Below are 24,934 nucleotides of genomic sequence, written 5' to 3'. Positions count from 1 at the left end.
TTATTTTTATTATTATTTTTTTTTTTGGAGTGTAAAGATGTCTGAGAAGAGGAGTAAGGAACTAAGGATGGCTTATTGGCATTTCTCAGATTATCAATTATATTATATTTATATTTTTCTGCCTAACAAATCACACGTTTTTTTATTTTTTGACCCAAGATGTCACTACCTACGCAACTGATAGCTCTGCTTGAAGCCACTCAAAAGCGAGGTAAGAAGATCTTCAAGACTTCAATACGATATGACCAAACTAGCCAACAAGATTGGGTCCTCCTCTATGTATGCCATTCACTCGACCACACTAATATAAAGAGCTCTTTAAAATATCTAGAGAGAGAGAGAGAGAGAGAGAGAGAGAGACTGGGTTTCTTAGAAATTGATGGCCTTTTCCTTAGCTTTTGATTTTTCTTAAGCCACGTTGAGATTTCATGAAAGGATAAATAGCCATCCGTGCACCCAAAATGAGGTGGGCTTTCGGATCATAAGTCTCAATTCTCAACTGAGAAGAGGAGGAGAGAGATAGGTAAAGAGCTAGGCATAAGAGCTACAAGGAGGGGTATCTAGGTATCTCATAACTCAAACTTGAGAGAGCAAAGATGGTGAGAGCTCCATGTTGTGAGAAGATGGGTTTAAAGAAGGGGCCATGGACTCCAGAAGAAGACCAGATTTTGATCTCTTACATTCTGAAATACGGACATGGAAACTGGAGAGCACTTCCTAAACTAGCTGGTAATTGCCAAATCCTAAATGGGTTTTCAACATTCCTGATCTAGACAAGTATTATAGATCACCAAGATCTATCTAGTCATGGATGAGGGAATACAATTGATCAAAGCTAGCTTTCTTTCTTTTTTTTTTGTTTTCAAGAGCTTAATTCTGGTTATGAGGTTAATGGGTTCTCTCTGTTGTCTCTGATTACTTGGTTTTTGATTCATTTTATTGTTGTTTATTAATCTTTTTCATCTGCTTCTTCAGGGCTATTAAGATGTGGGAAGAGTTGCAGACTCCGGTGGACAAATTACTTGAGACCAGACATTAAAAGAGGAAACTTCACCAAAGAAGAAGAGGACACCATCATTAACTTACATGAAATGCTTGGCAATAGGTAATGTCTTCTTCCATTGATTACTTCTCATCCCTACCTACCTTCTTGTTCTCCATTTTTTTACTGGTCTTCCTTTTCTTTTTCAAAGCCTTGACAATACTATGCTATAACCAATCATGATCCTTGTAAGACCCATTATTACACAAACAACCCTCCATGATGATATCAGTTTCTCTACATGTACGTTCACATGCACATACATGTCATAAATACATTTCTTCGATAATAGATCCTCTCCATGTATGGTCACCTACACGTTCATGTTATAGGCGGATGCGCAACGCCTAACCCCCCTTACTTCTCCTTATAAATGGTATAGGTGAGACAAGCGTTGGGGTCTGACACGTAATTGCAAAGGATCCATTCTCGGGGAAATACTCATATTTATTAACCAAAGACCCACGTGGATTCATATTTTGCAAACTCTTTTGTTCTCTCTGTCATGAACATTTTTATGTATAAGAACAAAGTGGATCAAAGATTCTACATGTGTTACCAGCATGAGCAGCCCATGTGTTACCTCTGCAACTATTACAGTGCTATCAAACAGAGATTTTTTGCTTAAAATTAGCCCCACTACTTCTCACATGGTTTTTCTTTTTAAATCTCCAGATGGTCAGCAATTGCAGCAAGATTACCTGGAAGAACAGATAATGAAATAAAGAATGTATGGCACACCTATCTCAAGAAGAGGCTCAAACAAAACCAGCCCACCCCGGACACCAAAACCCAGCTTTCTTCTCAAACATCCAAATGTGATGATGAACCCATGAGCAACCCAACCAGCAATGTGATGAGAATTGAGAATCAAGGCCATGCCCCAGTAGTACTGTCCCCACAACAATCTTCCAGTGACTTCACAGACTCCTCTGCAGTGACAAGTGAGAATCTTAACATGGATTCCTCTGCAACTTTCCCTGTAATTGATGAGAGCTTATGGTCTGATATCGATATATTATCATCGGCTGAAACTTCCGGTATGCCGGAGAATAATCTGGCAATGGCGGTGGACCAAGAACTTCAGTTTCTGTTCTCTCCGGACCCTGCTACATTGGAATCTGTTTGTGGTTTTGGATTGAATACCAACGAAGAAATGGATTTTTGGTATGATCTCTTCATGAAGGCAGGGGAATCAGAGTTCTGAAAGTTTGATTTTTTATTTTGAAATGAGAGAGTCCAATTCAGCTAACTCTAGGAATCTGGGTTTTGACCGTTGGCAACTTGGGAAGAGAGGACAAGGATGTCGATTTGAATCATGACTTCAACCAAACTTAGATAGTGGCATATTCAAGTATTACAAATACCCGTGTATTACTAACATTTCAAGGAGTTTCTTTCTTACTACTACCTAATATTATCAATGCAACGGTCAATAATTTTCTTTAACGGCTAGTTTTTAATGATGAGTTCTATTTTTTTTTTTTTTTATACTCTGGGTGTCAAGATCTTTGACCTGACTAGTCCCTGAGGTTACTCTGATACCCTCTTACATAGGACGGGGGCCCCAAGAAGTTGATATAATTTCAATATAATGTCATTATCAAAAGGTATCATTGTGGTACTTGTCAAGTGCACATATGAAATGATATATTTCTGCAATTGGAATAATTTTGTCACAGTAAATGGCAAAAAAGTAAGATTATAAATTATTTAACGCATACGATTGAGTTAAAAAATAGTTCTACACGCATCTGAGTACAACAAAAGGAAAATGACAAAAGGAGGATAATCAGCTACATGGTTAATCTCTCTAAATGTGTGCTAACTGAAATATGACTTGATCGAAGCATTGGAGAACGGCAAAGCGATCAGTAATAATCATAGAGATCCTCCATGGAATTAACAGAATGAATAGTACAATTCAATTGCAGGTCAATGCTAGTTAATAGCACACATCAGCAGTCCTCCTCATCGAGTCAGATAACCAAAGACTTAGTCAAGTAACCTCTGTAACCACATTGAGCTATAGGCGCTCCTAATGTTATCCATTTAGTCTTCTGTACGTAACAACTTGTAACAGCTCTTGAGTGGTACATCCACTTATGTTGTATATCCATTCTATTATCAAGTGAGTAAACCCATTCAAACTCAAACTCTTTCACTAGTTTTGTCAAATATGATGTCTATTTTTTTATTTTTTTTCAGAAAAAAGAATGTCTAGTTTTTGGAATGGACCTTAGATGACTTAATACATGATCCTTTCTTTTCGTGTAAAGAAATTGACTTGTATTGATCCTTAAATTTCCCAACTCTTCTTGGTCAATCCTTAATTTTCAAAACTCTTCATATCGGCTTAAATTTTCAAAACTCTTTTTATTGGTCAATGATCGCTTGTCTTATTACCAATTCTTTTTGTGGTTCAAGTTCACTGCTAATTTTTGATGGGCTTCTTATTTATGGCCAGACTTTGCATCTACAATATATGGCTATCTACTCTTATTGTCAGTTTCCGCTTTCCTAATTAATGGGCTCGATTGTCTCATTATTGAGTATACTAGGGTTTACTTCCATTTTCCTTGCATATAACCTTTCTCTTTGTTCTTCGTTCTTGTACTAGGCCTCTTTTTTTTTTTTGTTTCTTTTTCCTGTTTGATTGTTCACTCTACCTGCTTGCTTTCATTTTTTATGTACTTGATTGTGGAAGTATTCCCCAAGCCTCTTTGAATAATTTTTTTTTCCTTCTGATAAAAAAAAAAAGTGCTTGGTTAAATTCTTTACTCGTTACTTTTCAATGATGAGGGTGGAATTTATTTGTTTTTATGAAGTTGTGTCTATCTCCCTCTTCTTCAGTTGAAATGACTTCTTGTCCCTCTCGTAAGATGGTCCATCTTGTGCTCCCATTGGTGCCACCCGTTAGCTAGCTTATTGCACTTGGGTGGTGTATCTATCTACTTTAATTATCATTTTCTTGTGTCCAGCTCAACGAGTTCGAATGGCTCACCTGACTGGGCTACCCCCAATTATTGTTGAGTATATTAGGGTTTTATTTTCATTTTTCTTGCATACATAATCTTTTGTTTTGTTCCTTGTTCTTGAACCAAGAAAGCCTCTATCTTGGTTATTGGGGCTTCAAAGTTGAAGCTTCCTATTGTTTATGGGTCACGCCACCTGCTTGCTTTCTTACTCTTGATGTACTTGACTCTGGGAAATTTTCCCTAAACATCTTGAATAAATTTGTTTCTTTTGATATAAAAAAAAAAATCGTGTGGTTGAATTCCATACCAAATGTATTAATGATCTATTTTTCTGGGTTCAAATTTATACACTTTAACTTTTTTCAATGACGAGAGCAGAATCTATTTGTTTTTAGGCACTCTACCGGTGTACTATGAGTTAGCATCAGAGCTCTCTCTCTCTCTCTTCCCCTATTGAAATGATCCTTTGCCCTTCTTGTATGATGACCCATCTTGCACCTTCATTGATACCAACCGCTAGTTTACTGCACACACATGGTGTGCCTATCCACTCTAATTGTCAATTTCTTGTTTCCAACGTAATAGGCTCCAATGGCGAACTTGGCTGGGTCACCGCAATCATTGTTGAGGATATATATTAGGGTTTTACTTTCATTTTTCTTGCATATAACATTTTATTTTGTTCCTCATTACTAAGGAAACCTCTTTTTTGGCAATTGAGGCTGCAAAGTTGAAGCTTCCTCTTGTTTGATGGGTCACACCACCTCCTTGTTTTCACCCCAAATGTACTTGATTGTGGGAAGTTTTTCCCAAACCTCTTTGAATAAATTTTTTTTCTTCTAAGAAAAAAAAAATATGCACCATTGAATTTCAATGATGAGAGCAGAATCTATTTGCTTTTAGGGAAAAGACTAGGCACACCACTGGTTTTGATGCATTATTCATTTAAATTGAAATGCCACCATATGTTTTTGTGTTCAGCATCTGAGAACGGTCAATCTAAGAGTCCATTTGGTATCGTTTCTGCTCTAGAAACGTCGTTTCGTGTCAAAAACGAAAATTTCAGTTTCTGTGTCAAAATGCAGTTTTTAAACGAAAAAATGGTTTTTCAAAATTTCAGATTTTTATCGGGAACGATTTTTTTTTTTTTTTTTTTTTTTTTTTTTTTTTTTTTTTTTTTGAAAATGGAACGAAACCGGGAAGACGGAACTCCAAAATGGAGTTCCGTCCAATCTCATTTTTTCAGTTTTTTTTTTTTCACTTTTTGTTCCAAAAAAACAGAAACAGACCATAAGTGCACCAAACAGAAGATTCCATTTTTTCGTTCCAATAAAACGAAAAAACTCTAAAAACGTTTTTTTAGAACCATACCAAACGGAGCCTAAGCTTCCCCTACTATTATCTCTTTTCCTTGTTTATCCGTATTATTTGTTATATTTGGATGGGATTTTGAATGGGTTGAGTACTATCTTGTTTGGGTTTGTAGATTTTATTACCTTATTGATTCCCTAACTTGATACATGAGTTCAAGATCAAGTCTATGTTTGAGTTTGTAGAAAAGTAAGGGTAAAATCAACCGATTCAAATTTGTATGAGTTGATATGAATCGATATCATATCGGTATCGTTGGAGACATATACCAAGAAAAAAAAAAAAAAAGAAGTGACTTTCATGGTCCAATGGCTCTTTGACTGGTGTGCCTGAAAATGTGATTGATAAACGGGCTTTTAATACTCAGTTTGTCGCAACTAGTGGTATTGTCTCCACCTATCTGTTAGGGGTCGATTGTACTCTACTATGGAGAAATAGGGAGAGATATTAGTTTCCTTTTTACTTGGTATGTATTTTGTAGAAAACAAGTAGCAAGAGATCTTCGCATCTGGAAGCATGTGATTTTGAGTTCGACTCATCTTACCTCCTTGGGATCACTCGCAGGGAGACGGAGTGTTTAGTGCTCTTTAGTGCTCTTTAGTGCTTTTGATGAAAGTTGAATATTTTCATTTAACCTCGGTATAACCTAGTCTATAAAGTTATTTGATCAATATGGACTAACGAGATTAGTAAGGCCGAATGTTTGAATATCCGTCGTTAGAAAAAAAAAAAAACAAGTACATGTAATATTTTGATACATCATATAATTTGTGTAGATAGGATAAAAAAGCAAGTGATAACAAAACTGTGCCTTTTTTATGTAAATAGATGCCACCAATTTTAGTGGTTTATAATTTTTTCTTTGATTGCCATTTTGGACCCACCTTCCCAACATTAAGGTCTCTGCTGAAATTTAATAGAGATCGAGATCAGTTTTTCAAATTCAAGACTTCCGTTACAATGAAGGTACAATCTGATTCCCTAGACCTCAACGGGTTTAGGGTTGTCATAAGTCATGAACTGAATCCCTGCTGTAGACTGCCCAACCAACCAAACATTAATGTCCAAGGACAATGGCAGCTCCAACTGTTGAAGTCTTAGGCTCTTCCTGATCAACCAGTGATGGGTCCCTGTATGAAGTTCTGCTACTTATATTTTTCCGGCTGTCCTTAATATTGATCGAAAATGTGTTTCAAATATATGTGAACGGAATTAAAGAAAGGATCAAGTTTTTCTAAGGTTATTTTCATTCAATGTGATTCATCGTACTCACATACTATATGGAATTCAAAAGTAGAAAAAAATAAGGATCATATCTGGACCATCTTATCGTTCAACAACAATGACAACAAGAATAAAAATAATCTTATCCCAACAACATCCCATCCCATCTCAATGAGAATAAGAAAACTTTATCCTCGAAGACAAACATGATGGGCTGAGCTAAGAAACCACCCACCCTCAATGGTTGATGTTGAAAGAGTTGTAATAATGATTCGTTATGAAAAAAGAGGCATTCCTAAATTGATTGCAGTGTATAACGTGATTGACACTCCAACGGTGGTCCTCTCCCCTAGGGCTCTAGCTTGCTTAGGTTTTGTGGCCTTCACACGTTGACACGATCAAAGAATTAATTTCCACCATGACTTTCTTTGAAATATAATATTATTGGACCTTGCACTGTGATGGATGAAAGTAATTTTAAGTTGACTCCAATTAAGTATATTTGGCTACTCGTATTTAGTACTCTTTACTATTTTCAATGAAAGTTAAATGGTTTTTATTCAACCTCGATATGATCCGCTTCAAATAGTTATGGGGTCAGTATAGGCCCACAAGACTAGTCAGGCCTAAAGCTTAGGTATCCATCTTTAGCAAATAAAAAAAAAATTGATGAAGTAATCAGTCATCATACGCTAAGCATGGTCCCATTTATAAATGGTCAGTTAGTTATTGGTCTTTAATCGGGCTAAACAAACCTTAAACGGGATTTAAATGGACTAATGACACATTTATCACTAAACAGGATATAATTAGGTTTCAAATGAGTCGGGCTTAGTTAACAAATTCTAAGCAGGTTGTACACATGTTGGGCTGAGTCAGGTGCCCATCAACTAGAACCTTGGAACGACCGGTTTGAGCTCAAATAGGCTTGGAATTGACATTGCTACTCTGAGCAAGCGGAATTTGGGAACGCACCAATGGGATGTGACAAAACAGTATCATATATAAAAAGGCAACAAGGTTATTTCATGGGAGGAGAAAAGAGAAAAACAACAGTGCTAGCATACCATGCGATGGCAGCTCAGAGACTCTTTTCCCATATTATTAATAGGGTTATCATTTCTAGCCCAGAAGCAAAGCCTACATGGGCATGTGAGAGCCAATGAGCACCCCCATTGATTCAATTAATAGAGGGCTGATAGGTCATTTCATTGGGAAAGGAGATAGAACGAGAAGACTTGAAACGTTTTCCCATGTATATGATGAATGGGCCACTCAGTCGACCATATCTAGGCGTTCCACAGTTGGGTCCTAGTTGGGTGGGTTACATCATTCATTAAATCATTCACCACATAGTTATTTCTTGAGGCTATGTTCGGTCATGAGGGAATTAAAGGGAAGGGAAGCGAAATTTTCATACTTAAAAAAGAAATATATCTAATCATTACCTATGTGATTTTAACATTAACTTTAAATCATTCCATATTTGGTAATAAAAATTCATTTTACTTTGCATCCAAAACCCTTTGCTATAATATGTAAAATAAAAATTACATATAAAATATATTATTACTAAATATGGATAAAAAAATTAAGTAGTGTATACAATCATATGGCGTAATGATTATAAACATTTCTTTTTAAAGTATGAAAATTTCACTTCCCTTCCCCTTAAATTTCCATTGCAACCAAACAGAGCCTTAGGATTCGTCTCATCTTATTTTAAGGGAAATGAAAGAAAAATGAAGTGAAATTTTCAACCATAATTAAAAAAAAACTAGTAATCACTGTCCAACATGATTATGTTACTATCTCCAAATCATTCCATATTTGGTCATTAAATTTTACTGTACTTTGTATCTAAATCTTTTAGATTTGAAATGTAAAATAAAAAAAAAGGGCAAGAGAACCCTGTTGCTTTGGCATAGGAAATACCATACCCGAGTGTCAATGGGAGAGGAGGCAGGAGCATCTTCAAGGCACAACAAGGAGGCGTAGTGCGGTGTTTTCGAGCCCACACTAGTTTTATCTTTCTTTTTTTTTTTTTTTTTTTTTTTTTAATCTAAAAAGTATCAATTATGTTAGATAATGATTGCAAAAATTTCCCTTTTTTTAGTTATGAAAATGTTTCACTTCCTTCCCTTTGATTTCCCTTGGCTACAAGGAGTTTTAATTGGGAAAAGATCCCCACACAAAGAGTGTGGAGATACTTTCCCACACTCTCACATCGTGATCATGTGAGACCACACTAAGGGTGTCAATGGCTTGGTTTCAATTTTTTGATTCCGTTTTAGTTCGATTCAAAGGGATGATGAGGTAAATCAAAATGGAACCAAGAGCAGACTCAGTTCTATATTTGGATACTCAAGCCAATTTAATTCAATTTGGCACAATTTCGATTCCAATTTGTTTCTTTAATATGGTTTTAATTCAGTTATGTAAACAATTTCACTCATGGAATATGATTGTGATGGATCAAATGCCATAATAGACTCAAGTTATGGGCTTTATGGCAATTGTTAACTCCTAAATTGTCTTAACATATGAATATATGATAATAAATTGCAAAAAACACTTGTCATTTAAAAAAAAAAAATGAATACTCATAATTTGATTTTGGTTTGAACTAATGGTTCTTATACCTTAACCGTAATTGAACTGAACCGAGATGAATACTCATATATTCAAATTGAATTTATATGAATCAATTCGATTTGATTCGGTTGATTTGGTTTGATTCCAATCTGGTATTATTACAAATTGACACCCTTAACCTACACCCACATTCTCTCTTTCCTGACCATGAGTCCCCTTGAAGATGAAGCTGCTTCTCATATCGTGACTGGTGGAACGCCTCCACACTACATTAAGAATCATCTCACTTTCTTAATACTACACTAATTAATAATACTAAATTATGTCAAGCTAATCTGATGAACTTGAAGAGCACTGGTTGCATTAATGTTGGCCTATTAGTATAAATTTGAATGGGCGTTGATTGTGTAGATTTTGTTTTCTTCTTTTTTTTTTCGGGTAGAAGTTGACTGTTGTAGATGATTGTGTGGATACGGCACTTCACCATCATTTGTTGGTGATGGAGATCTTTGCAAGTCTACCGAAAAACAAAGATAGAGATATTTGTAGGAACATTCATGACTCATGAGGATCCAAGTTCTTAAACTAGTATGAACAAAGTTTTTCTTCACTCGTGGAGGACAGTTCTAGGGCTCACAAACCTTTATCAAATTTTATTATATTCTCCAAATACCCTCCCAGTATCTTTTCCCACCCATCCCGTGGCCACGGTTACCATGGACTGGGCCTAGGAAATCTCAGTCCAACTGGTTTTGTTATTGTTATTTAAAGCAATGAGGAACTGCCGCATGACCAAAACTGCATTTTGATTAGGGGAATTACGCTTAACCTCCCCTGACGGCATGGATGTCTCTAGGGTAGCCAAAAGGATGAGTGGGGTTCACCATTCATGGGTATTTACATCTTTTCATTTTAAATTTGAATTTTTTTTTTTTTTTGGAAATGTATGTCCTCTCCCCACTTAAAGAGCTAATCCAGATTCCAGACTCGCCAAACATCGAACCAAAAGAATTGAGTTCATTCACCTGAGCACAGCTGGTTTCCCAGGCGCAGTTCAAATATTGCCAAAAGCTCACATTGAATCCCTGTGTAGCTACAAGCTAGACTCTGTTGCCGATTAGGAATCCTCGAGTCCAGAATCGACTCCAGACAACGCATCAATGCATACATCTTGAAAGGCAACCACCATGTGAAGGCAACAATGTGAAACATGTTCACCACATGACTGCCTAAGGCTGCTTTTGATGAACGACGTTTAGTGTTAAAAACAAAAATTTCAGTTTATGTACAAAAATTTCAGTTTATGTCAAAAAACCATTTTTCTTTTTTTGGAACAAAACTGAAACGACGGATTTGTTCCAAAAAAAAACACACCATAAATGCACTGAATGCTTTATTCCATTTTTTTGTTTCCATAGAATGAAAAAACTCCAGAAACGTTTTTCTGGAACGTTACCAAAAGCTACCTGCCTACAGGCACAGATAATTGGATATCTCTGAATTAACAACTAATGTAACAACATGACATAGCTCATTAAGGCCATGTTCTGAAGCACTATAACTGCGGTTATCAATAGGATCCATATGGGGGAAAATCCAAATTCTAAAAGGAACAACCAAAAAGCACAGGGAGAAAGCACCTTCCCGTTAACTGTTTCTATGGTATCTCAAATAGCTTATTCAAAAAGGACGCTAACTCTCTTAAACATATGAAACACAAGCTCCTCTTAACAACCAAGCCAGAGGTGAGAAGAAAGCATTTAAGAGATGCATGAGTATGCCAGAGCCTTTTCCTCAGTGAGTTCGTCTGCTGTTGCGTCCAACTTCTTCCTTGAGAACTCGTTAATGCTGAGCCCTGCCAAAGGAGAGAAATTAGTGAGTCGGAATTTTTTTTTTTAAGAGAACTGAATTTGTTAATATCAATCTAGAACTAGAAGTGCCTAATCCAAGCACCAGCACAATAAGACATAAAAATGCACTATGATGAAAATTTAGCTAAGCCAGGACTGATTTCACATAAACATCCTAACAGAGATGAAGCACATATCTGCAGGTGTTAGCCACAGGAAAAAAGAAAAGGATAGGAAAAGCTAGTGGGTTATACTACTTTTTTTTTTTTGGGTTTCTTCCCATCAATTTCTTGCTTGGAGTAGTCGAAAAAAATGAAGACAAATCAGAACAAGGAAAAGAAACAGCAGCCAGAACTGCTATGCCAGAACTTTGACCTTGCAGTTTCTACAGACTTACTTGGGTTCACCAAATGACCGATGGATAATCAAAAACTTAAGAGAAGAGTTGAACTAGTTAAAATAAAACAAGAAAATCCCCATATTTCATTATTCAATCGGAACAAAAGATGGACAGAAAATTTACAGCAGAGTTTACTTTCTAGGCAGACTAAAATATATACAGGACGGAATTGATCGAAAACATCAACAACCTTGCAAGTTATTAACAGAGGTCATCATGGCCTAAGCTCTTACAGATTAATGTGCTGTTTTAACATCACTATGATGAGCAGGGGCGGAGCTGTTGGTTAGTGGGGACCCAGCTGTGGTCACCAAGGCCTCTCATCAAGTCATGATTTGTCATTATTCTGGTTCAACTAAAATTTTAAACAAGTTGGTTGCAATCTAATTAACGCACGCTTGGCCTCGGTCAAGGAATGGGTCTTTTTTATCTCACGAATTTGGGTCAGTTTCTGAATATCTATATGCGTTGGTGGAATTTTGAAGTAAACAGAACTTGACCTGGGGATTAGGTCCTTCTGTGGGTTCTAATTTTACTTCACGTGTAAGTCTTATTTTTGGGTTTACATGGAACTTTGGTTCCAAATATATATATATGACCTTCAATGCCTTAGGGTTGGTTCCATGAACAGGCCCAGTTTTATTTTCATGTATTCAGTGCACAGGTTTGGGCATTGTGCTGTTGGTTGTATCGTAAGGGTGGTCCCTCTGACTGACCTTGAATAGGCTGACGAAGGTGGATGTCAAAGGGAGGAGATCTACATTTACTACCGTACAACAGAAGGATGCCCAAAAGGACTGATGCCTCCTCTTCTTCTCCAACATATTTTAAGAATTTTCCCCCAACCATGTGAAAGAAACTCAGCCGTTTATCCAACAAATCCTATCAAATTCCAGAACCAATCACCATTATTCCATTACAATATAATCCCTAGCATCCCAACCTTACCCTAGCCTATGACCTGAAACAAAACCCAAAATCTCCATTAACCAACTAGGAGATATCAACCTCTTCCATAAACACCATTAAACCTCAATTTCTCTCACCAGTACCTCGAATTCAAATATCGTTCGAACCTTTTAAATCCCTTGATTAAATTCCCAGCCTAAGCATAAAGCCCTAGTTTATCTACTAGTTGAAAGCCAAAAACTCTAATGTACAAAACCTGCAGCTACTTGTCCCTGAAATCATTTTTATTTAATATAGAAGCCATTCCCCTTGGGCCTGGAAATCAACTCGATGTTCTTCTTACCTAACACTACACAAAAATACCCTATTTTACCCATTAAACCATTAGGAATTAAATTTAGACTCGAAACATTTCCACCATGCGGAGTTGGACTGGCAAGTTACAGCAGGGAATTCAAAGGCAGGTCGGAGTCCAGAAATCTGAAAACTAGTTAATTGAATCCCAAACGTTAGAAGGTGAGAGTGGAAAGGCATTAGGGAAACAGGACGGGAAATAAACTTGCTTACTAACCACTTCTCTTTTCTTTTCTCTCTTTTTTTTTCTTTTTTTTTTCTTTTCTTTTGGGGGTGGGGGGTTGTGGGGGGGAGCATGCAGACATGAACATGGCAAGGCAACTGTTTATTTTTTACCCCTACTCATAGGCCAACAAGAAGATGAGATGATTTAAGTGATGCAATAATAGTATATACCAGCGGCTGCAGATGACACACAACAAATTTATTTCGAGTTGCATCAATGCTAGTTCCTCACAATGCATCACAAATGCATCACAAATTTATATGTAGATATACCATAACAGTAGCCCCACAATGCATCACAAAGCTAGTTCCTCCTTAAAAGTGAGGCAGTGTCCATCAAAGAAATAAGTATCTTCACAAATTGTTCTATTTCTACATACATTGTACAGAACTAGCAAACTTACCAATAAACATTAAGAGTGTGAATAGAAAAACATTATGCATAACAATCACAGTTGTCAAGGCGTCGCCTAGGTGTCCAGGCAATGAGTGAGCACCTAGGCGTGGGCTTGCTTTACAGAATACATAAAAGGGGACCACCTTGGTCACCTAGGCAACGCTAAAGAGTCACCTTGGACACCTTGGCCCACCTTGTGAGCTGGGCAGTCTCACCTTCTGTGGGTTTTTTATTTCCCCTATAAAAATATAATTGTTTGATTCTATTTCTCACTTTTTCATTAGCATGAGTACAGGATTAGAATACATCATGCTACATGGAATCATAAGTTATAAATCATAGTTGTAAAGGCGCCAGGCAGCTTTGTCTGGATTGGTGCCTTCGTCGGCATCACCTAGGCACCTGTTTCGCCTTAATTTTTTATGCCCCCCCTTGACCGCCTTGGTGCCATGGCAACTATATTATAAATGGAGAAACAAAAGGGGGAGAAAGATTTGAAGCTGCTGAAACCCTTGAATCTCTTCCTTCCTGAGTTTTGTCTGACAAATTCGACCACCGATGCAACTCTTCTTCTACTCCGGTGATGGCATTCTCTTACTACAGCTCTGGCAGCAGTTTTTTTTCTTTTTAACTGTGAGGTGTTAGTCTCCTCCGGCAACTGTCCTCCTTCTAATCCTCAACAGTTTGACTGCATTTTCCTTCATACTTCAGGAAGATGATTGGAGATGCCGGTGGTTTGGGGGTTCCTCCCCTAGGATTATAGGCTTCGAAAAAGAGATGAAACCCATCTATTGCCAATCCAGTAGTAGTGGGCCTAGTGGCCAAGCCCAGGGAAGATGAAACTCCCAAGACTGAGTTGCATGGGAGGCTAGGAGGTCGGGCAGGTCCAATACAGTACAGTCATTACTCAATACCTGTTGGAATGCTTTCAACTGGAATTTATTATTCTGCTTCATTGTTTTCTTACCTTTTTGTTCCATTACTTCTTTTCTCCGTTTCTCACGTGCTGGTGCCACAAGTTTATTGCTATACATCTACTTCAGTCTAACAATTGAACAGAAGTTTTTAGTTTTTGCTGCTGGTTAATTACCAAAGTTAGTAGTGAAATGTGAACATTTGGTCAGTTCTACTATTCTTTGGGATATTTGGCTTCCTGTAATAATATATTGTGTTGAACTTCAATTCTGTGTTAACTGGATATTGTTTCTGTTTGTCAGAACTCAGTTTTTGAACTTCTAATTTAAGATACAAGTTATTACTGGATATACTGATACTACTTCGTTGAAAATGGAAATCTGTTTGTCACCATGGCTCTAAAACCATAGTTGTCAAGGTGACGCCTAGGTGGGCGCCTTGGTGGCCATGTTTACGGACCCTCTCCAACGCATTGACGCGCCTAGATGCCATGACAACTGTCTAAAACTCAGATCGGTATTGCCTTGACAAATCCGATCCTGATACACGGGTATGGCCCAAAGGTAAAAACATAATAAAAACTTGTTTTTACTAAAAAGCAGGGTTAAATTTGCCTGATCCAGGCCAATCCCAATCAATATCAGATCAGTTTCGACTTGAACCAATCCCGAGTTTGGAAACTTGTTTGCCATTTGTCAGTTCTGATTTATGATAGATTATGGTTTCTAGAGGTTGATGTTTCTGATTCAACTTTGAACCTTGATGTAGCATATAAGTAGAATTATATCAGCTATACTAGATATAATGGATATTAAGAAGAAAAAAAAATACTAGGACGCCTAGGGCAGGCGCTTAGGCAGCCCTCCAACACCTCGGGTTGCCTTGACAATTACAAAATAATAACAACCATAACAATAAAAGAAGGAGCCAAGGATAAAAGGCTAACAGATAAATGAGAAACGCATGTTTATCAACCACGCTCTTACCTTGAACAATTGTCCATTCTCCATTGCGACAAGTAACAGGGAAAGAATAGATGAGACCAGCTGGTACGTTGTATGATCCATCAGAGTATACACCCATGGAAACCCAAGTGCCCTAAAGTGCACAAAGGAAGAAAATAGTAAGAGATCCTAAATTTCAAATTAAATACCTCCTCCTCCCGCGGCATCCCAATACAAGAACACCAAACCATAACTCAAGTACAGTGGGAAAATATTAATAGGAATAAACCCGAGGACCCCAAGAAAGAACAATCACCTCTGGAGTTCCAAGCACCCAATCACGTATGTGGTCACAAGCAGAACTGGCCGCAGACAAGGCACTGGAAAGCTTTCGTGCTTTGATAATTGCTGCACCTCGTTGTTGGACGGTGGCGATAAACTCCCCATTCAACCTTAAGGAATTCATTTTAAAATTAGGCCACAGAAAATCTCAGCAGACACAAGGAGAACCGTTTGGTTTTCTATCCTCACCATTCATCATTGGCAACAAGCTCCCGTACAGGCCTTTCTCCAGCTGGTGTTTTGACAGTTGCATGGTTGACATCAGGATACTGACTTGAAGAATGGTTTCCCCAGATAATAGCATTCTTAACATCAGAGACTTGAACCTTCAATCTCTCTGAGATTTGACCAAGAGCCCTGTTATGATCCAACCTTGTCAAGCAGGTTATGTTTTTCTCAGGGATAGATGGCGCAAACTCCTTCAGGATCAAGGCATTAGTGTTTGCTGGGTTAGCAACAACCAAAACCTGCAATAACCAGAAAACAGAAACATGGTCAAAAGTGCTCATGGGTACCTCTATGTATGTTTGCCTATGCGAACATAGAAAAATCTATATTTGAAAGAAAGATTTAATCACCACAGTAGCATGAAGGAATAGAGTTAACACCTTGCAGTTTGCAGCTGCATGCTGTTCCAGTGCTGAGGCTTGAGACTTGTAGATGGAAACATTTTTAGACATCACATCCTTTCTTTCCATTCCTTCTTTCCTTGGGAAACCACCAACCATGACTGCAATGTTGACCCCAGTGCATGCCTCAACAACATCCGTTGTAGCAACAACACCTGGTGAAAAATACACTCAGATATCTTTCTCTATTCAATAAAAAACAACATCAATATGATACAATGATCCAGAGACAGATCTTATGCTATTGCATGCAGTATTTCATACGAAGGAGAAGAAATATACCTTTCAGAAGAGGAAATGCAGCATCGACCAACTCCATTTTCACTCCATTTAAGGCCTCTGCAGCAGGTGGGATATCAAGCATGTGGAGAATTACAGGCTGGTCCAGACCCAGCATGATCCCTCTAGCAACCATTGGTACAAGAGCATACCCAATTTGACCTGTAAACCAAACAGATTTTTTATTTTTTTATTTTTTTATTTTTTTATATTTTTGGTGGGGAGCACAATCCTATTTTATCCTAAAACAGCTCAACTTGTTGTAATCAGCTAAGATCTATGTGACATTCCTAATTGATGTGCAGGAATGATGTTGGAAAAGCTTCACCCTCATTTTATTGCTACCAGAAACAAATAGTCAGAAGCATGATGATGACATATTTTAAGCATCAAATCACCACAAGCGAGGGCATCCCCCAAAGTTTAGAATAACAAAAAAGAAAACATGTTCCCACATAATATTAATCAATAGTGAATAGTGCTGCAAGGGAATTACAAACTAACACCATGTACAAAACGAGGGACCTTCCACAGAAAAATGAAAGCTCGTTCTGAATAATCCAAAACAAAATTAAAAAAGGGAATCCATTGCATTTGGATTGTGAATGAAACACCATATAAATTATAAAAGAATAGATTAAGATAAACCCAATCAACCTAACAAGTTTGGTTAGAAGTGAAATGAAATAGAATTTCGTTGGAAAAGATTAATAAATAAATAGAATGAAAGTGAGTAAAAATAGCCAAAACCGACATTAAATTGAAAAACTTCATATCAAGTATTGGTTTTTCTTGGGGTTGGATGTAATGCATATTCAAATGCACCATGGAAAGTTGTGAAGTAAAATAATTTATGCAAAACAAATAAGAGCACTATTAGTATTGACAACAATATTTTTAATAGAAATACTCTTGGTCATTTTCTGCTGAAAACAAGTACAATCTTTCCAGTATCCAGTTAAACACATAATTTACATATAGTTGATAACACGACTAATCTTCTTCAACTACTGAAGAAAAAATCAATGCCCATAGTAAAACTTTTCCCAAAACATTGTGGCACATAGAAACTCTGGATTTCAACTTATCTTTAAACAACACACAATAATTACAATTAGAATCACATAATGAAGCTGAGTTATGAGTCATCCAAGTCTCTACATTCAGCTTCCCAAAAAAAAGGTATTCAAAGAATTACGCAACAGATCATGATTACCACATGTCAGACAAATCAACAGGACAATAAAAAGCAGCAGACTTTGATTAACAAACTCCAGATCTTTGAAAACCATTCTTAGATAAACGGGATAATAGATTACGATCTAGCAATATGCAAAATATCTTCTTCACTCGAGGAACAGTTGAAGTTTTAACTCATGAACAGCCGATACATTACAATCTAACCCCCCCCCCAACAAAGGAAAATCCAACTCAAAATTAAAATCGATTACAATTGTAGATACTAGAAAGTGATTGTATAATATCTACTAAAATTCCTCCCAAAATCAAAACTATACAATGAATCTGCGACTGGCCAACTGAAAGACAAATCGATAATCATATACTTCAATCATCAGGTCCTGGAGTGTGCTTAAGGTAAGATAATAAAGTAGCAACAAAATCCGAGCATTTAGAACGCTTTAAGCTCGTACTGTCCCGAGATCAAACAGTGAAAACTGAATATTCAGATCGAAAGTCGTAGATTCACACTAGAGAACTACAACCGTATCAAAAAACAAAATCAACTGTTCATGGATCCATAACTTCTTAAAAATCGTATTTTACAAACTCTTAAATTTAATTCAAACGCTCGTTAATCGGAATCAAAAAGATAAAATCATTAAAAGAACGGGGAAAAAAAGAAAGACAAGATGAAATGCAAGATCTGAAGTAGTGTAATGACTCAGATCTGATAAATGAAGCAAGGAATCGCTATAGCAAACCTGCAGCTCCTGTAACAAGAACACGAACTGGTTCTTTCGCCATTGATGAAGAACAAAGAAAAAGCTATCTGGATTAAGTTGAAAGAGAGAAAATCCACCAATAAAGGATCGCTCGATCACAGAGGAAGAGGTTATTTATAGAGAGCTGGCCGCAGCAGCTATGCTAAAGTACGCTCCATGCGTATAAAGCATATTCTATTTACACTTTAGTGGTTTGACTCTCCGATGAACAGTTATCATCGTGTCGACTTGGCGAGGGGGTGAACAGTTATCATCGTGTCGACTTGGCGAGGGGGTTTACACATATTTTTTTTCTTTTGTAAGAGAGGTTTTACACATATAACCTGCCTTTCCTGTGGTAGTAACTGTTGCGCACGTAGTTTTTGTCTTGTTATCGGACCCGGTTCTGCCATGTCTGGACTCTGGACGACCAAGGTTCGACCAAATATCTTCCAACAATCCAAAACCAGACAAGGAGAGTAATGGAAGGTTCAATCCTAGATTATTAAACTCCAAATCATGATTAAGATCGGATCCAGCTAATTTTGAATTTGATTCAACTGGAATTGGCCGGAATCAACCTGAACCCTAGAAGCCCATCATGGATTGACCGCTCTAGATCAACTGGGATCGAGTTCAAATTCAGTCAATTCCAATCCAAATCAACTGATTCCTGAACCCTAGTTCAATGGACCAGATTCCCACCCACTTTCATGAAATCTGACAGTTGTGTCAAGTGTAGAGTCATGTTGGCCGTATCTATTTGGTTGGACCCACCAAGCGAATTCATCTAGTTTACCATGTAACTTTACTTGTCATGCGCACTAGTTTTGCCACGTAAGAAAAGCAATGTGGCTATTCTTGTTATTGAGTATTTTAAGAAATTTTTTGGATTACTAGGTGTCTAATTTCAGCTTCAAACTCAATCATTTATATCTAGGATCATTGGCGATCGAAACTTTTTGGTAGTTCCTCTGATATAAGGGTGTTTATCAGTTTGATTTTGGTGTAGACGATTTGGTTCAATTTGGTATAAGATTTTTTAGACAAAACCAAAATCGAATCATTTAATAAAAGGCTTCATATATATATATATATATATATATATATATTAAAACCGAAACCATTTATAAGCGGTTTTGATTTAAACAGGTTTAAATGGTTTTTCTTATGTTTTATAATTTTTTGTCTAAACAACTTCTTTACCTTTAAAATTTTTAGTGAAATGGATGTAAATTGTTACATTGAATTGAATTGTTTATTTGTTACCAAAAAATTGAATTGTTTATTGTTATATACATATATATATATATATATGTATATATATATTTTTTAATAGTTGTTTAATGTAAATTTAATTGTTTTTATTTGAAATGTATGTAAAATTAATATTAAATGACTTAGACATATTATGTATATGTTAATCGGTTTAACGGTATATTTACTAAAACTGAATCACCATTTCAATTTTAAAACCAAAATCGAACCATTTAACAAATGGTTTCATGGTTTTGATGTAAACAGTTTGGTTCGACTTCGGTAAACAATTTTTGTTTCAAACTCACATCCTTTCTTTGGTAGTATCATATTTTTCGATACATTGTTTTACAATTTGAATTAACACCATTGAACTGAAAAGTCAAAAACTTATTTATCAAAAAATAAAATAATGAAATTCTAAAACTTGATATGTTAGTAATAGATCTTGGAATATATTATCTACAAAATTTTAATCCCATCCAACTTGACATATGGCGGATAATATGTATACACCATGTAAGTTACATGATTTGAAACTTTACAAAAATATGAATAATGAAAATACTAACTTCAAATTGTCCTCACATTTCGATTAAAAATTAAAATGTGTGGTGGAAATTGAGTTATATGTCAAATTTTTTTATATATCTATTTAGATTATTTTAAAAATTAGTTTTTATCCTTTTTTCTTTTTTCTTTATTTGGTAAAATAGACTTTATCCATGACTACAAGCTAAACACGACTTATACTTGAATGAAATAGAGTTAGAGAGTTGATCCTTTTGTTATTATAGCATCCAAAAGTGGCCATTATAGAAAACAAAACCTATAATGATGCAGAAAATTGAATGAGAATTGCAACCATACAATCACACAAATTCACACAAAGATTTATATGGTTTGGCAAACTTGCCGATGGTTAGCTTGTAGTCATTAAAATACAGCCACACAATCTCCTTGTTGGTTGTTCTGAGAAATCAAACTGATTTTTTCTTTGACTTTTAATTGTTGCACAATTTCAATCAAAGAGGAAAAAATTGGTAGACACGCAATTTCATCACACCTGGATATCATTATAATGATAGTGAGTATCCCTTGAAGATGAGAAACTCTATATCTGTAGGTTTTAGAGCTTTGCTCACACTAATGTATTCATCTAATAATTGTTCATATAAAATGACCAAAACATCCCCAAAGGAAAAAATCAGAAAAAACAATGGTTATAAACCTCGAAAATTGGGAGAAGATTCTATTTCTCATTAGTGGGACTCATATTAGAGGCCAACTAGGCTGCCCAGTATTCTCCTTGATTTTCATACCAAAGTCTAGTATGTAAAATATATGAAAATGATTTTTGAATCATTCGATTCACACATATAAATCCGAATATATAAAGCCAGTTATAGGCATCCAAACATTCCAAGTCCACATTGGATGGACCTGGGCTAGCTAGCTCTACTTAGAACTGGTATGGTACAAAAGAGAACTAGCAATAGTAGCAAAAATGCACTAGCCACACTCAAAACATAAATTGACAATCAAAAGACCCATGTTAACATCGACACAATTCCATTGACATCAATGGAGGCCATGTTGTGATCATAGCAAAATTATATGAGTATCACTAACATACGATAAAACTATGAAAGATAATATAAAGAATGAACAAATTAGAGCAACCTAGGAGTTGCCCATATTCATGATAAGTTGCAAAAAAACACGTCTAAGGAGGCATTGACATGTGTAACAAAGGCTTTTGAATGCTTTAGTAAAATGAAGCGATTATTTCAAATTGAAGGTGTTCAAAGAGCTAGAGGTAGGCCTAAAATAACTGTAGGAGAAGTGGCGAGAAAATACGTATATAACTTAAGACTGGAATCTTGTATGGCTCTGAATATAGAGTGGATTGGATAAATAGGATCCATGTAGCCAATCCCATTTAGTTGGAATAAGAATGAGTTGAGTTATATTTTCACATGATTTAAAATGGATATTGATTAGTATAAATAAAATATATTAATTAGATCAGTTACATCAAGATTCTCTAATTTGCATGATAGATCTATCACGATTAAATATATCAACAACTTTGTATACTGCATAGAATCAAAATGTTTGGGGGTTCAATCCAATTTCATTTTGATATCACCCAGTAAGATGATTAAGCATTAAATGTGAAAGATAAACAAAAAGGGTGCAAGCATAAGTTAAATGCCCCCAAATATCAAGCCAATAAAGCTCACATCTTCATAGTGGTTTTCATTGGAAATCTCTACATCCAAACATGGCCTAGAAGAAAATCTACTAAATTCATAGGATGGTGATTATAATATAGCTTAATTAGATCTTGACTTAGATATGCTCATGTATGGAGTGATAAAACATTTATTCTATTAAAAATATTATTGTGTGGCTTTGATTAACCATCCTTGTTTTCAACCCAAGGGGAAAGCATAGTTAGTGAGCAACGAACTTGGTACGAATCGTAAACTCGGACATCTTAGGTTCAACTCCCACTAGGCATACCTTGGGCCACTCACACAGGGGTGTTTAGTGCTCTTCACTGCTTTCAGTGAAAATGTACCATTCAACCTTGGTATGACCCGGTCTATGTGGTTGTGGGGTCAATATGGGTCCGCAGGACTAGTCAGGCCAAAGGCTTGGATACCCATCGTTAGCCAAAAAAAAAAAAAAACCATCTTTGTTTTCTCCTCAGCAATGGCTCATTTTTATTCATACATGGGATAAATCTGATTTAGATAATGGAAAGTATAATGTCATACATGGGATACAATTTAAGTACTTTAATTAATCGTGTCAGTAATTTCTAATTACTTTGATTTTTTGTAAAAGTGAATTTATTCAGATAAAAGACATAAGTTATGCAAGGTTTCAGCACTCAAAACAAGAAACCATGACGTGGAATATGGCAAACCCATGGTACATGTCATTAACGGGGGCCTTCCAAGATAGGGGATGGGCGAAACCAATAACTTCCCTAGACATACAGTTGTAAACACAACTTTCATTATCAAGTGAAAATTTCTCTGTCACATAGAGAGGCAGAGCCATAATGGGCATAAGAGTGACACATCCCAAAGGCATAGTATCATAATATCCATGTGACTCAACACATGCCACACACTAAATGTCACAGTATGCAGTCATAGTATGCATGTGGCCCAACTAAAGGTCAAATAATATGGCCTAGAGATGTGTGAAGGCACCAAAATACCCATATCCTGCCACAAGCCAACCAACTAAATCAACCTATAATGAAAAAAGCCAAAACACAACTAGCTAAAGTAATAAGACATGCTAAGTAGCATGCGCTAGCCACTCATGGACTAGCCCATACCATCTGAATCTTGGTCGAAGACAAGTCATCATCCCTGCACCATCTTCTCCATGCATAGTAGACCCCCTTCGGTGAACAAAAATCACTAGCGCTCTAGCCTTTGGCAATGATGAATTCTTCACTTCAAGGCCCGCCAAGAAAATCATCCAAAAAGCGGTCGAGGTCCTGTCCTCTGACATTGTTCATGTTTTTGAGCACCACTATCACCCGCATAGACTTTTGGAAGAAAACCAACAGTGCACCAGCCAGCTCGTGAACAATCACGACCAACTAAGTTGTCTTGTCGGGCTCGGATTGAAGGTGTAAGAGCAAAGTAGTGGCGCTGCCCATGGACTTGCCGAAGAGGAAGGTGGGGAAGTAAGACACCTTTGTAGCAATAGAGACCTAAGGCATTCGAGAGCACATCCTCCCACAGATCCGGTTAGGATTCGTGGTAAAAACTAATGGATTGGAAAAACCCAATACTCTAGGCTCCAAATACAAGGCAAAATAGAAGCACTTCTGTAGCAACATCCCCATCAATCGCTTTGTCACCGCCTTCCTCAAACCAATCCCCATAAGTGATAGATCTCCTACCATAGTCCGTATGATGGTAGTGGAGAGACCTTCATTGGTGACCCTTGTAAATGCCATGAAGTTCTTCTCTAGATCTCGTCAAGGAAACCCCATTGCTACAAAGACCACCTTGAGATGGTTCTAGTTGAGGGTTTCCATGGATTTCCTAAAAAGGCCAGGGAGATCGGCGATTAGGGAGGGTTGGAGTAGATGAGAGTTGGGAAAGGAAATCATGATGAGGATGCAGGAGAGAATAACTATGGACTGGCAAAAGTGGCTCTTTGGTGTGTGATGTTTCAATTGTTGGGAGCAGCGCTCTATGTGAAGAAGAAGAAGAAGAAGCAAAAGGAGGAAGAGAGAGGAGAATGCACTACTAACCAAATATGGAAAACACGCCACAAGGGCAAAGGAGAAACACGCCACTAGGGTAGAGGAGACGCGTGCCATTGGGGTAGAGAAAATCATGCCATAGGGGCTAAGACAAGGCTACATTATAAAGCGATGAGGATCATGGGTGGCGGTGTTCTATGGGTGCAAACCCTAGTTGGAAAGCTTTTTTACATTGGACCCACACGGAATCAAGAAAGTCCAAAACACATAATATCTATCAGACCTTGTGGGAGTTGGCTCATGATACCTCGATATCACAATCCATGAAGAGGATTGATAGCAAACTTGGGAACAGATTTTCCAAGATGAATCAATCACTATTTCTATCAAGTGCCCCACTAACTACGCGAAATGGTCACCTATCACACAACTCACTAACTTTGCTTGGGTGAAAAGACTATTTCTAGCTGTGAACCCATATAAAAAAAGGGGAACTTTGTCCATCTAGCGTTCCCCACGCCTACACACGCCCCTGTCTTATGGGGGACTGGGGCATCTTTTCATAGCCTCCTAAGAGAATGCTACCTCCTGGTGCAGGTACACACCAACGGGTGCAACCAATTAGAGGGCACACGAGGCAACATGGTCTTTTCGAACCAGACTAAGTCTTGGCGCAGGTACACACTAGGAGATAGCATTCTTTCTTTCATTAAAAAAAAAAAATCTTAAATTGATACTGAAAAGATTACAAGAATCACTAGTTTGAATTTATAAGAGTGCTTCAAAAATTACCGATGAATAGGAAAAAGAGTTCTAAATTACCAATTATTCCTTTTTTAAAGAATTTTAGTTAAAACTTGCCATTTTCTTCAAATTTTATATTTCTAGTAATGGGTCTGATTTCACTCATCTTATCTGTACAAATTTATCTCCAATTATCCATAACTACTTTTGTTTTGTAATGTTTGGATAAATAAGAAACGTAATAATAATTCCCCTCCCTAACAAAAAATAAATAAATTAAAATAATATAA

The 24,934-nt window shown here is 36.8% G+C and overlaps 2 protein-coding genes across 2 annotated transcripts; one reads left to right on the top strand and one right to left on the bottom strand.

Annotated features, from left to right (window-relative positions):
* The first annotated feature begins 481 nt into the window (after positions 1 to 481).
* On the top strand, positions 482 to 2,526 carry LOC122089978 (transcription factor MYB13-like). The gene is made up of 3 exons (XM_042659768.1): positions 482 to 729; positions 976 to 1,105; positions 1,718 to 2,526. The coding sequence occupies exons 1-3, from the start codon at positions 597 to 599 to the stop codon at positions 2,247 to 2,249; spliced, it is 795 nt and encodes a 264-aa protein (XP_042515702.1). The 5' UTR covers positions 482 to 596; the 3' UTR covers positions 2,250 to 2,526.
* Positions 2,527 to 10,662: 8,136 nt separating this feature from the next.
* On the bottom strand, positions 10,663 to 18,552 carry LOC122088862 (malate dehydrogenase). Its single transcript, XM_042658216.1, has 7 exons — positions 18,398 to 18,552; positions 16,458 to 16,616; positions 16,155 to 16,330; positions 15,736 to 16,013; positions 15,521 to 15,656; positions 15,247 to 15,358; positions 10,663 to 11,065 (listed from the first exon to the last, which is right to left on the bottom strand). The coding sequence occupies exons 1-7, from the start codon at positions 18,438 to 18,440 to the stop codon at positions 10,971 to 10,973; spliced, it is 999 nt and encodes a 332-aa protein (XP_042514150.1). The 5' UTR covers positions 18,441 to 18,552; the 3' UTR covers positions 10,663 to 10,970.
* Positions 18,553 to 24,934: the final 6,382 nt, after the last annotated feature.

This window comes from Macadamia integrifolia, chromosome 9, assembly GCF_013358625.1.
Source record: "Macadamia integrifolia cultivar HAES 741 chromosome 9, SCU_Mint_v3, whole genome shotgun sequence".
Classification (NCBI taxonomy): Eukaryota; Viridiplantae; Streptophyta; class Magnoliopsida; order Proteales; family Proteaceae; genus Macadamia; species Macadamia integrifolia.
This window is presented reverse-complemented; position numbering and strand designations above follow the sequence as displayed.